This window comes from Leucopleurus acutus, assembly GCF_964270905.1.
Source record: "Leucopleurus acutus genome assembly, chromosome: 9".
NCBI classification, from domain to species: domain Eukaryota; kingdom Metazoa; phylum Chordata; class Mammalia; order Artiodactyla; family Delphinidae; genus Leucopleurus; species Leucopleurus acutus.
This window is the reverse complement of record NC_139144.1, coordinates 102950831-102962005: the sequence shown is the minus strand read 5'-3', so window position 1 is coordinate 102962005 and position 11175 is coordinate 102950831. Positions and strand designations below refer to the sequence as shown.

At 56.5% G+C, this 11175-nt stretch overlaps 1 protein-coding gene across 1 annotated transcript; it reads left to right on the top strand.

Annotated features, from left to right (window-relative positions):
- Positions 1 to 509: 509 nt before the first annotated feature.
- On the top strand, positions 510 to 7102 carry ASB10 (ankyrin repeat and SOCS box containing 10; the record flags this gene model as incomplete). The annotated part of the gene is made up of 5 exons (XM_082846054.1): positions 510 to 819; positions 976 to 1243; positions 3924 to 4443; positions 6544 to 6657; positions 6917 to 7102. The coding sequence occupies 5 exons, from the start codon at positions 510 to 512 to the stop codon at positions 7100 to 7102; spliced, it is 1398 nt and encodes a 465-aa protein (XP_082702180.1).
- Between the last annotated feature and the right edge of the window lie 4073 nt (positions 7103 to 11175).

Sequence of the window (11175 nt, the reverse complement as noted above, 5' to 3'; positions counted from 1 at the left end):
AGCCTGGGAGGCCCCTCAGCGCTCGCCGCTGCTGTGCCGGGACATGGCGCTGCAGAACGCCCTGTACACTGGAGACCTGGCGCGGCTGCAGGAGCTGTTCCCCCCGCACAGCACAGCCGACTTGCTGCTGGAGAGCCGGGCGGCCGAGCCTCGCTGGATCAGCCACCAGAGGGGTGAGGGGCGGCCGGGGGACACGGGGCTGAGGGCGGGGGGCCTGGGCGGGCCGCACCAGGCGCAGAGGTACCAGGTGCTTGAGGACGAAGTGTGCTCCCGGGCTGTTTCTCTCCCACCCTGAGGCTTGCCTAAACCTTGGCCCGGGAGAGAAGTCATGCGGAGCCTAGAATAGCTCCTGCTGAGCCCAGGGGCCAGGTCAGGCGAGGCTCCGCACACGGAGACACTCTCCTTGCATCTGTTCCTGTCCCCTCCTCCTCTCCTCCTCTCTGCCTTTGGCCCCTACCTCTCCTCCCCGAGCCCCCAGCCCGCTTCCCCGACGCTCCCACGCTGCCCTCATGAGCTGGTCCCCAGAAGAGTGCAGGGAGCACGGCGAGCCCCCTGGTGACCGACATGCCCTCTGTGCCAGGCTGGTGGAGAAGCCCAGCGGAGGGTCCGCCGAGCGCCGGGAGGCAGGCCCGAGACCCATCGTCACGCGCGCAGCCTCGGGACCCGCCCTGGCCTTCTGGCAGGCGGTGCTGGCCGGGGATGTGGGCTCTGTCTCCTGCATCCTCGCCGACTCCAGCACCGGCCTGGCTGCGGACTCCGTCTTTGATACCAGCGACCCAGAGCGATGGAGGGATTTCCGCTTCAACATCCGTGCTCTGAGTACGGGCCAGGGACACTGGGGGGTCTGAGCGGGAGAGGGAAGCCTGGGGAAGGAGCTCTGGGCTCCCTCTTCCTGGCCTCCGCCCACCTCCCTCGTTGCCTGGCAGCTCCTTGCCTCCCTCCAGGGTCTGAGGCCCAGGTCCCGTCTCTCCCTAGGACTCTGGTCGCTGACGTACAAAGAGGAGCTGACCACCCCACTGCACGTGGCGGCCAGCCGGGGCCACACGGAGATCCTGCGGCTGCTGCTGAGGCGGAGGGCGAGGCCAGACAGTGCCCCTGGGGGCCGCACCGCCCTGCAGGAGGCCTGTGCCGCAGGCCACGCTGCCTGTGCGCACGTGCTGCTGGTGGCCGGAGCCGACCCCAACATCCCTGACCAGGATGGGAAGCGCCCCTTGCACCTCTGCGGGGCGGCCGGCAGCCTCGAGTGAGTGACCCCTCGCTTCAACCCCCATTCCACTCGTAGGGGAGGCAAAGAGACGAGCGCAGGGAGGATGAGGGAGCGCGTCGAGCGCTGGCAGGCCTGGTGAGCTGGGGCTCAGGTGGGAGTCAGGATGCGATTTCCCCCCAAGCCATCCTACCACTGGCCTGGTGGGCTTTGGAATGGCCTGTCCTTGCACCAGCTTCTGCCTCCCCAGGGCCGGAGGAGGGCTGTAGCAGGGCCCGGCTGCGCGGCCGGCACGGGGGAAGTTGTGGCTCCTTTATGGGGAAGTGGTGTAAAGTTTTCATTTTTCTGAGCTTATGTCCCAGGCACCGTGCATAGCACAGCAGTAAATAAGGCACGATTCTGCCCTCAGGGAACTGACTGTCCAGTGATCCAGATAGGCTGTCGAGGATAGCAGGCCCCCAGTTAGGGCCTGTGGTGGTCCTTGAGGGCAGGGTCTGGTTCTCAGCTGGGCAGGTCTGGCATTTCCATATTGGCAGGCACCCTCAGATAAATGGGCTCGGGGACTGAGCCCAGCTAACCAGACTCACAAGAAACCAATGGCTATACCCAAATGTAATAATGTGTTATTTATTGTAGAGGACATTCCTTTACAGTGACCCAAATAATTGTGCCCTATGTGAGGGGACCTTGGAGAATGAGTCCTCATAATTTTTTGATGAATCTGGAAGCCCGGCAAAGGGAGCCTTGGCAAATCTATGAACTAACTGTAGGTACGACAGAGGCCTTCTCTCTACTGACGACACACCTGCCAAATTTCACATCTTGCCCCTGAATGGTGCCACAGTTTTGATCCTTGGGTCCCCCTTTCGTGGACCTTCTTCCTCCTGTTAGCCTCATCGGCCCTCAGAGGATTCTACTGACTTCCTCGTGTTATGGTTGGAGATGTGTTCTACATCAGCGTGGTCCAATACAAATATACCACGAGCCACGTATGTAATTTAAAATTTTCTAGTAGCCCTACCAAGCCATGAAAAAGAAACAGGTGAAATTCATGTTTAAATTGTGGCAAATTACACGCCACATAAAATTTACCATCTTAACCATTACTCAGTGCACAGTTCAGTGGCACTAAGTACATTCACATTGTTGTGCGACCATCACCACCATCCAACGCCTGAACCTTTTTAATCTCGCCGAACTGAAATTCTGTATCCTTTGAACAATAACTCGCCCTCCCCCTCCCCCCCAGCCCCTGGCAGCTACCGTCTACTTTCTGACCCTATGAATCGGACTGCTTTCAGCACATCTGATAAGGGGAATCATACAGTATTTGTCCTATTGTGACTGCCTTATTCCGTTTAGCATAACATCCTCAGGTTCATCCAGGCTGTAGCACGTAACAGAATTTCCTTCCCTTTTAAAGGCTGGCTAATATTCCATGGTATAGATCACATTTTATTTATCCATTCCTCTATTGATGGACATTTAGAGTGCTCCCATGTTTTGGCTATCGTGAATAATGCTGCTATGAACATGGGTGTATAAATATCTGTGAATCAAGTGAAATTAATTTTAATAATATATTTTATTTAGCACAATGTATCCAAAATGTCATCATTGGGCTTCCCTGGTGGCGCAGTGGTTGAGAGTCCGCCTGCCGATGCAGGGGACGCGGGTTCGTGCCCCGGTCCGGGAAGATCCCACATGCCGCGGAGCGGCTGGGCCCGTGAGCCATGGCCGCTGGGCCTGCGCTCCGCAACGGGAGAGGCCACAACAGTGAGAGGCCCGCGTACCACAAAAACAAAAAAAAAAGTCATCATTTCAACATGGAACCAATATAAAAAGAACACATGAGACACTTTACATTCTCTTTTTGTACCAAGTCTTCAAAATTGGTGTGTATTTTGCACTCACAGCACGTCTCCATCAGGACTAGCCGTCCTGCAAGGGCTCGGTGGCCGCACGTAGCCGGTGGCCACTGATTGGACGATGCTGTTCTATGCAATCCCACATTCTTTGGCCGTGTTTCAGCCCAGGCTCACTGAGATCACACTTTGTGACAATCATTCCTTCCTTTTTTGAATAAGCAAGTGTATTTTTAAAATTATTTTGGAGAATTTCAAACATATAGAAAGGTGGACAGGATAATATAATGAGCCCCCACGATCCACCACCATCTATGCCACCCACTGTCCCCACCCAACGAGGCCATTATGAACTCTCATGCCGACAGCTTTTCAGGCATTGTCTTATATGCCACTCACAGCAACCTCTTCGGTCTAGGTATCAGCAATTATCCCCATTCTATAGATGAGGAAAGTGTCACTCGAAGACGCTAAGTTCCCTTAGCCTTGAATTTAAGGGCACACATCTTGGCAGGCGTACACAGTCTTCTGAGAGGACCATCCTGGAGCAGATCTGGCGGCCGATTTTGGTTTTGGTCTTTCTCCCACTGCCCCAGTTTCCATTTGTGCTCACTTCTGCGTCCCCTTCCCCCCTCCTCCTCCCGTCCCAGCACGCAGAGCCCTGGCTTGAGAGAGGGCACTAAAGATGCTGCAGGATGTTGCTGGATGCCCAGTGCCAGCCAGGATGGAAGGAGCAGACAGCACCAGGAGCCACCCAAGGGTCCCCCCAGGTTTGCTTTGCTCAGACCGGCAGGAACACAGGGGTGAAGGTCTGCACCCCGTTTTCCTCCCCTCGGCCGTCTCGTCCTTACTAGGTGTGCAGAGCTGCTCCTGAGGTTTGGAGCAAAAGTGGATGGTCGGTCCGAAGAAGAGGAGGAGACCCCTTTGCATGTGGCCGCCCGGCTGGGCCACGTGGAGCTGGCAGACCTACTTCTAAGACGGGGAGCATGTTCCAATGCCCGCGATGCTGAAGGCTGGACCCCGCTGCTGGCTGCCTGCGACGCCCGCTGCACGTCCCCCGCTGACGCCGAGGCCACCACCGCCCACTGCCTCCAGCTGTGCCGCTTGCTGCTCTCGGCCGGGGCCGATGCCGACGCTGCTGATCAGGACAGGCGGCGGCCCCTGCACCTGGCCTGTCGCCGAGGCCATGCGGACGTCGTGGAGCTGCTCCTGTCCTGCGGCGTCAGCGCCAACGCCATGGACTATGGAGGACACACGGCCCTGCACTACGCGCTGCAGGGCCCGGCTGCAGCCCTGGCCCAGGGCCCCGAGCACACAGTGCGGGCGCTGCTCAACCACGGTGCCGTCCGCGTGTGGCCTGGGGCTCTCCCCAAGGTAACGGGCTAGGGCCCGAGTGAGGGCCATGAGAGCGAGGGCGTGGGGAGACCCAGACCTGTGTTCCATCTTGCTCTGGGTGCAGCTCCAAACTTGGGCACATAGGTCAGTACTTTGACTTTCATTCATCATGTAAGCAAAGCCCAACAGGGGGCAAACAGCACACCGGCAGGAGGGGTGTATGCGTGTGTGCGTGCGCACACGTATATACACTGTGTGTGTATGCATATAACGTGTTTGTACGTGCGTATGTGTTTGCATGTATGTGTGATGAAGGGAGACTGAGGGCACTGGGGCCAGATTATAAAGGAGCTGAAAAGACAGAAGGAGCCAGGACTGATGTGGGTGGCAGGGAGTCGTTTCTTCATCAGCGGAGAGAGCTGATGAAAGAAGCACTTAGGAGGCTCCCCCTGGCAGTGGGACCCTGAACATGAGACACTCCAGGCACAGGAGACGCTTGCCCAGGGCAGAGTGATAAGCCTGGGTCATGAGGTTCAAGGCCTCCTGACCATCTGCAGATGGACATGGTCCTTGTTTCCAAGAGCTTAGCAGAACATACACCACCGAGACCAGCAGCTGCTATCCTGGCACCAAAGAAAAACACCTTTCGCTGTCAGTTTCCAATCTCTGTCTTATTTTACGTTAATATCCCCCGAGGTGGGTTCAGCTTGCAGACCTGTGCTACCGAGGCACTGGCACGGGACACTATCCATGCTGTGCCTTGTCTGGAGGGGCTATATAACATCACGGAGGATGCTGGACCTGGGGTGGGGACCCTCGTTCTCCAAGGAGCTGGGTCAGGATGGGTATAGGGCAGCAGGCGCAGGTTCCCCGCCCCGCCCCCGAGCTTGAACCATCCAGTCCCGCGGGGTCCTGGACTCTCCCTGCTGTCCCTGCCTCTCTCCTTCACTCATAAACCTAGAAGCATCTGTCTAGTTTCCTAAGCAAGACCAAATAGTTAAACAGCCCGAGAGTTCAGCAGATTGGTCTCCCCTTTGGGAAAATACAAGAAAATCAACAATTAACACTAATTAATCTCCTATTAACACCAGATAATTAGGAGACGAGCAATTCCCTGTAATCTGACAGTGGTTCTGACAGCTAATGATTTCCCCTTCGGGGAAGGGGTGGGAGAAGGAGGCAGAGCAGCAAACGGATTTCCTGGGACCCCACTGCCTGTCCCTCAAGCCGTGTTCTGTCCACATGGCCTTGGGGACAGGCTGGCACGGCAAAGTGCCCCATTCGTCCCTTCATCTGGCCTCCACGACATCCCAAGCGATCAGAAAGTCGGCATTCATCTCCCACAACCTGCAGCTGCTCCAGGCTTGGCTGGGGTGCCTGTCCTCCAGTGAGGAACCCCTCCCTGCAAGGAGGCCTCTATGGCCACACCTCCAGGCTTGCATTGCTGGAACTACAACTTGGGCAAGTTACTTAAGTTCTCTGTGCCTCAGCTTCCCATGTCTGTAAAATGGGGATAACCTTGTAGGGACGAGGATTAAGAGTCAACGCACGTGAAGCGCTAAGAAAATATCTGGCATAAATTATGCACGATAGAAATGCTAGCTGTTGCGCTCATTTCCTGTCGTGGCCATAACAAAGTACCACAAACTGCGTGGCTTAAAACAGTAGAAGTGTATTCCCTTTTGGCTCTGGAGGCTGGAAATTTGGAATCCAAGTGTAGGTAGGGTTGGCTCCTTCCAGAGGCTCTGAAGGAGAACCTGTCCCAGGCCTATCACCTAATGTCGGGTGGTTTCCCACAATCCTTGGCTTGCTTGTAGATGCATCACTCCAGTCTCTGCCTGTGTCATCACATGACATTCTTCCTGTGTGTCTGTGTTCTCTCATAAAGACAGAAGTCATATTGGATTAGGACTCACCCCAATGACCTCATTTTTAACTTGATTACATCTGAAAAGACCCTATTTCTAAGTAGGTCACATTTATAGGTACTGGGATTAGGACGTCAACATACCATTTGGGGGACTCAGTTCAACCCACAACAGCTGTTCCTTGGCTGGCTGGTCATCCTGCATTGGACGGACAGGGTACCAGCAGTGTGTGGTAACCCCTAGAGCACTGACGCAGCTCTGCCCCCTGCAGGTGCTGGAGCGCTGGTGCACGTCCCCGCGGACCATTGAGGTCTTGATGAACACCTACAGTATCATGCAGCTTCCCGAGGAGGCCGTGGGCCTGGTGCCTCCTGAAACTCTGCAGGTCAGATTCTAGGACCCTGAACATACACTCATTCAGCCTGCCCCAAGAGACTTCCACCGCCTAAAGGGAAGCCCTGTGGGTCCCCCCACCCTGCCCCACAGAAGTTACTCAGAAAAAGAAACCTCACATTGTGAACACGCGAAGCACTCCCTACTTCTAAGAGGCTCCTGGAGACCCACTGGCCACCAGCCTCCCCTCGCTAGGAGAAGTAGTTACCACGTGTCCAAGACTCCTTCTGAGACCCTCGTTCTGCCCCCAGAAATACCACCGTTTCTACTCCTCCCTCTTGGCCTTGGTGAGGCAGCCCAGATCGCTGCAGCATCTGAGCCGCTGTGCCCTCCGTGCTCACCTGGCGGCCTGCCTGCCCCATGCCCTGCCCCGCCTGCCCCTGCCAGCCCGCCTGCTCCGCTACCTGCAGCTGGATTTCGAGGATGTGCTCTACTAGGTGAGCCCTGGGCTCTGTGGACAGTCCCAGCCATTGGGGGCTGGGGTGGGGGAGTGGGGGGAATGGGTCGGAGGCAAGAGAAGAGTTGGGGGCAGGGCCCTAGACAGAACCACCCAAATTCCCAGACCACCGGACGTCTCTGAATCCACATCTCTCCTTCCAGATGTCCACTGCCTTTTGAGAGAGTCTGAAAGCAGATGCCCCATGCCCTAGGGGATGTCAGCCCACGGCTCACAGCGCCTGGAACTCAGGACTGAGTTGAACGGATTCAGGTGGAGGTGGCCCTCTCAGCAGGAGGTCCAGCTCCACAGGCAGGTGTGGATGTCGTCATTCCCACCAGGAGAGGCAGATGGGCCATGTGGCCAGGTGACATCTGATGGACAGAGAGCCGGGACTCATGGCAAATGATATATACTCCTCTTGGGGTCCCCTGAGGCCCCCTCCAGCTTGTCCAAACCCTGTATGCACATTAAAAATCTCCAGGCCTCTGTTACTCGGTGCTGTCTCCAACAGCCCTTCCTCTGAGCTGGCTGGCTCACAGGGCACTCGAGATGGGCAGATTTATGGGGTTTCCCTGGATCTACCCCATGGTGCCAGCTGCATGGCATCCACTAGCTACTGAGGGACCCCAGGCAGACCTGCCCCTCTGGCCCATGCTGTGGGGGAATAGCCACCAGGTGAGATAGTATCAGAAAAGGGCTGAAGGAGAGCCAGCCAAAGGACAGGGGCCAGAGGACGGGGGAGCAAAGAGGCTTGTGTAGGGCAGAGCCGCTGCGGAATGAGGCAGCGCAGACAGTGGGGCAGGATGGTAAAGGCAGCCTTGGGGTTGGGCAGTGAGGTGAGGGTCAGGAAGACAACGGGAAGGTGGGTGCACAGGCCAGCGAGCACCGCAGGGTAACCACAGTTCAGGTGAGAGTGAAAGACGCAGGTTTAGAAAAACCACAACAACTCTACCTACTGCCTGTCCTGTAGGTCAGGGAGCGCCAGAAGCACACCTGGTTCCTGTCTCTCCCGTAACTGCTCCTTCAATTAGGCACTGAGCTGAGAGGTAACACCCCTGGGTTCTAGTCCCAGCTCTGCCCTTAACTTGTGGAACAGAAGTCTCGTCCCTTCTCTGGGCCCAAGTTTCTGCATGTGTAAAACAAGAGACAAGGAGAGAGTCCCTTAGGGTCTTTGCAGTACCAGGATTTTAAGAACTTGTAGGCGCCCCGGCACCCAGGAGGCAGCCTGCAACCACTGGAGGGAGGGGGAGCTGCTCGGAGCCAAGGAGCAGCCAATCCAGTGCACTGTGATCCGTGACGTCAGGGGTCGCCGGACGGATTTCCCAGGGCCCCAGAGTGCGCACGCGCCGGAGTTCACAACTTTCCCACCAGCTGCTGGGAGCGAGGCGGCAAATGGCGGGGCCCAGAGGGTGCGAGGCGGCGGGGGCGGGGCCTGGGCGAGACTGACCGCGCGGACCTCGCGAGGGCATCGAGAGGGCCGCGGAGGTGAGTGGACCTTGATTCCCACCTGGCCTCACAGGCCTTGGGCTGACCGCCCCGTTTGGGCTTCCACGTGGGGGGCGCGGGGCGCGCGACGAGGATGGGACCGCCCGACGGGAGGGGCTGCGCCTGGAGCCCAGGCCCACAAGCAGTGGGGGCCGACCGAGGCCTGGCCCCTCATTTGTAGACGCTCCAGGCTGGGCCAGTCCCCACAGGCCCACCTCACAGGGGAAGTGGGCGCAGGCGAAGAGACAGGGGTGTGGGAGCGGCTTCTGGCCGGGCTTGTAGTCACGCGTGGTTCCGCTCACTGCTTGGGGCCTTCCCCGGGGAGCCCCGTCTTATCCCAGCTCGGGGTCCTGGGGAGAATGCCCCCCTGGCCATTCGTTTGTTTAGCAGAGGTTTGAGTGCCTCCTGTGGCCTGGGCGCCGGCGACACAAAGGCCTGGCTCTCTGGTCCCCGCTAGAAAGTTCACTCTAGTGGGGACAGAGACACTAAGCAAACAGATGGGAAAGTAGCAGAGTGATAAGCCCTTCGCAGAGGAATTCCCCGGTGATTGACCAAGAGTGACTGGGGGCTATTTGAGTTCAGGTGACGTGGAAGCCTCCTCTTTGAGTAGGTGACATTTAACCTGAGGCCTGAGTGACAAGGAGGAACCAGCCGTGTGAGCGGAGTGGGGAAGAGAGGGGAGTGACATGAACTGATTTCTGTTTTCAAAGATGGCTCTGGCTGCGAAGTGGCTTGGGGGAGGGGAGGGGAAGGGAGGGATCGGGGGAGGGAGAATCAGAGAGCAGTTAGGAGGCTACTGGAGCAGTCCGGGCAAAGATGGGAAAGCAGTAGGTGAGACTTGGGACTCTTTCTGGAGACTCATTGGGACTTGTTTTTTTGTTTTGTTTTTGTTGTTGTTGTTTTTATTTTTGGCCACACCGCGCGAGAATGAGGGATCTTAGTTCCTGGACCAGGGATGGAACCCCCCGCTGCCTGCAGTGGAAGTCCAGTCTTAACCACTGGACCACCAGGGAAGTCCCTCAGTGGGACTTGTTGACAGCGTAGATGTGGGGGGCTGAAGGAAAGCATAATGCAGGATGACTCCCTGCCCCTTTTTCTTGGTGGAGCAAAACTGGATGGATGGTGGTGCTAATTTCTAAGGCGGGGAAGATGAGAAAAGGGCAGGTGGTGAGGGAATCAGAAGGTCTGTTTGGGAGATGTAAAGTTGGAGCTGCCTGTTAGACATCTCAAAGAAGCTGTGTTACATGGTCATTTGGATCTATGAATTTGGCATTCAAGGATAAGGACAGGCCTGCGGATATAAATAGGGAGAAAATGCATGTGTTTGCATGTGAAAAATGTTTAAAGCTCTGTCCCAAGAGAATCCTGACTCTCAAGGGGAGGACTTTCCTGAGAAAGTCCTGTTTATGCATTTTGATGGAAATTCTAGTTAATTCCCATCCACGTCATTCATTTTGCGTTTGCTGAGCCCCATGGTTTAGGCACTAGATACACAGCTATGAATGAGACCTGCTCCCACCCTCAGTGAATTTTCCATGTAGTCTGAGAAACAGGTGTGTGAATAACGAGTTCAAATACAAGGGGGCAATGAAGTGAATGCAAAAGACATGTGGTAGCAGGAGCTGAGGGCCTGAGGGGGAAGACAAGGATAGGGGCGGGGGCCTGGGAAGACTTCACAGAAGGTGGGGTGCCTCTCCAAGAGTGATTAGAAGGGGAAGTGTTTCTGACCATATCTGGAGAGCACTGGTTCCTTGCCAGATGCCTTTTTAAGGAGGGAGGGCGTTAAGAGGAGAAGGGCAATATGGAGTGGTCAATATGAGAGGCTGCTGCCCAACTTCACGCATTCTCCCCTTAGCAAGGCAGTGTTAGGAAGGTCCCTTCTGGGGTTAGACATCCAGACACTCTTACAAGCCAGGGCGCTTCCTCCTCAGCCTCCTGGCTGCGGGTCCCCGCGGGCCCAGAACCTCTCCCCGGTAATTGCTTTCCGTAATGTGTTTGCTCCAAACCAATTTCACGCCTCCGTGAGGACTCCGCCCTGCAATGGAGGCGCAGACCTCCCCACCACCAACCTACCCGCGTGTATCACGTGCGCACACACAATCGGCACACATTTAACACGATACACACGGTTCAACTACCTGGATACAACCAACATACATGAACCTACGTGTGTGCATACTAGACTTTAAGACTCTCGTGTACAATCCCCCTGCCCAACCAGTGCACTCACAGTTAAGTCCCCTGCAGCGCCCAGCGCGCTCGCCCTTGGACCGCTCACCTGGTGGTGTTCCTTTGCCCTCGGCGCGTCTCCTAGACTAACGCCAGGGGGCGTTGCAGTACTCCACACCTCTTTCGAGGTGACGCAGTTGCGCGCTGCTGCCACCAGAGGGTACCCGCGGCAGAGCCCGACGTTCCCCACCGTAAGTGGACACTGTCCCGCCAGAGAGAGGCGAAGGTATATTTGGATTTGACGTAAGAATACTTCGTTCTTTCTGGGTGCTGGTTTCCAGTCTGTGAAGGGGAGGCCAGATGATGGGGTCGACATAGGCGCAAGCAGAGAGGGTAGATTCAAAATAAAATTCCTCT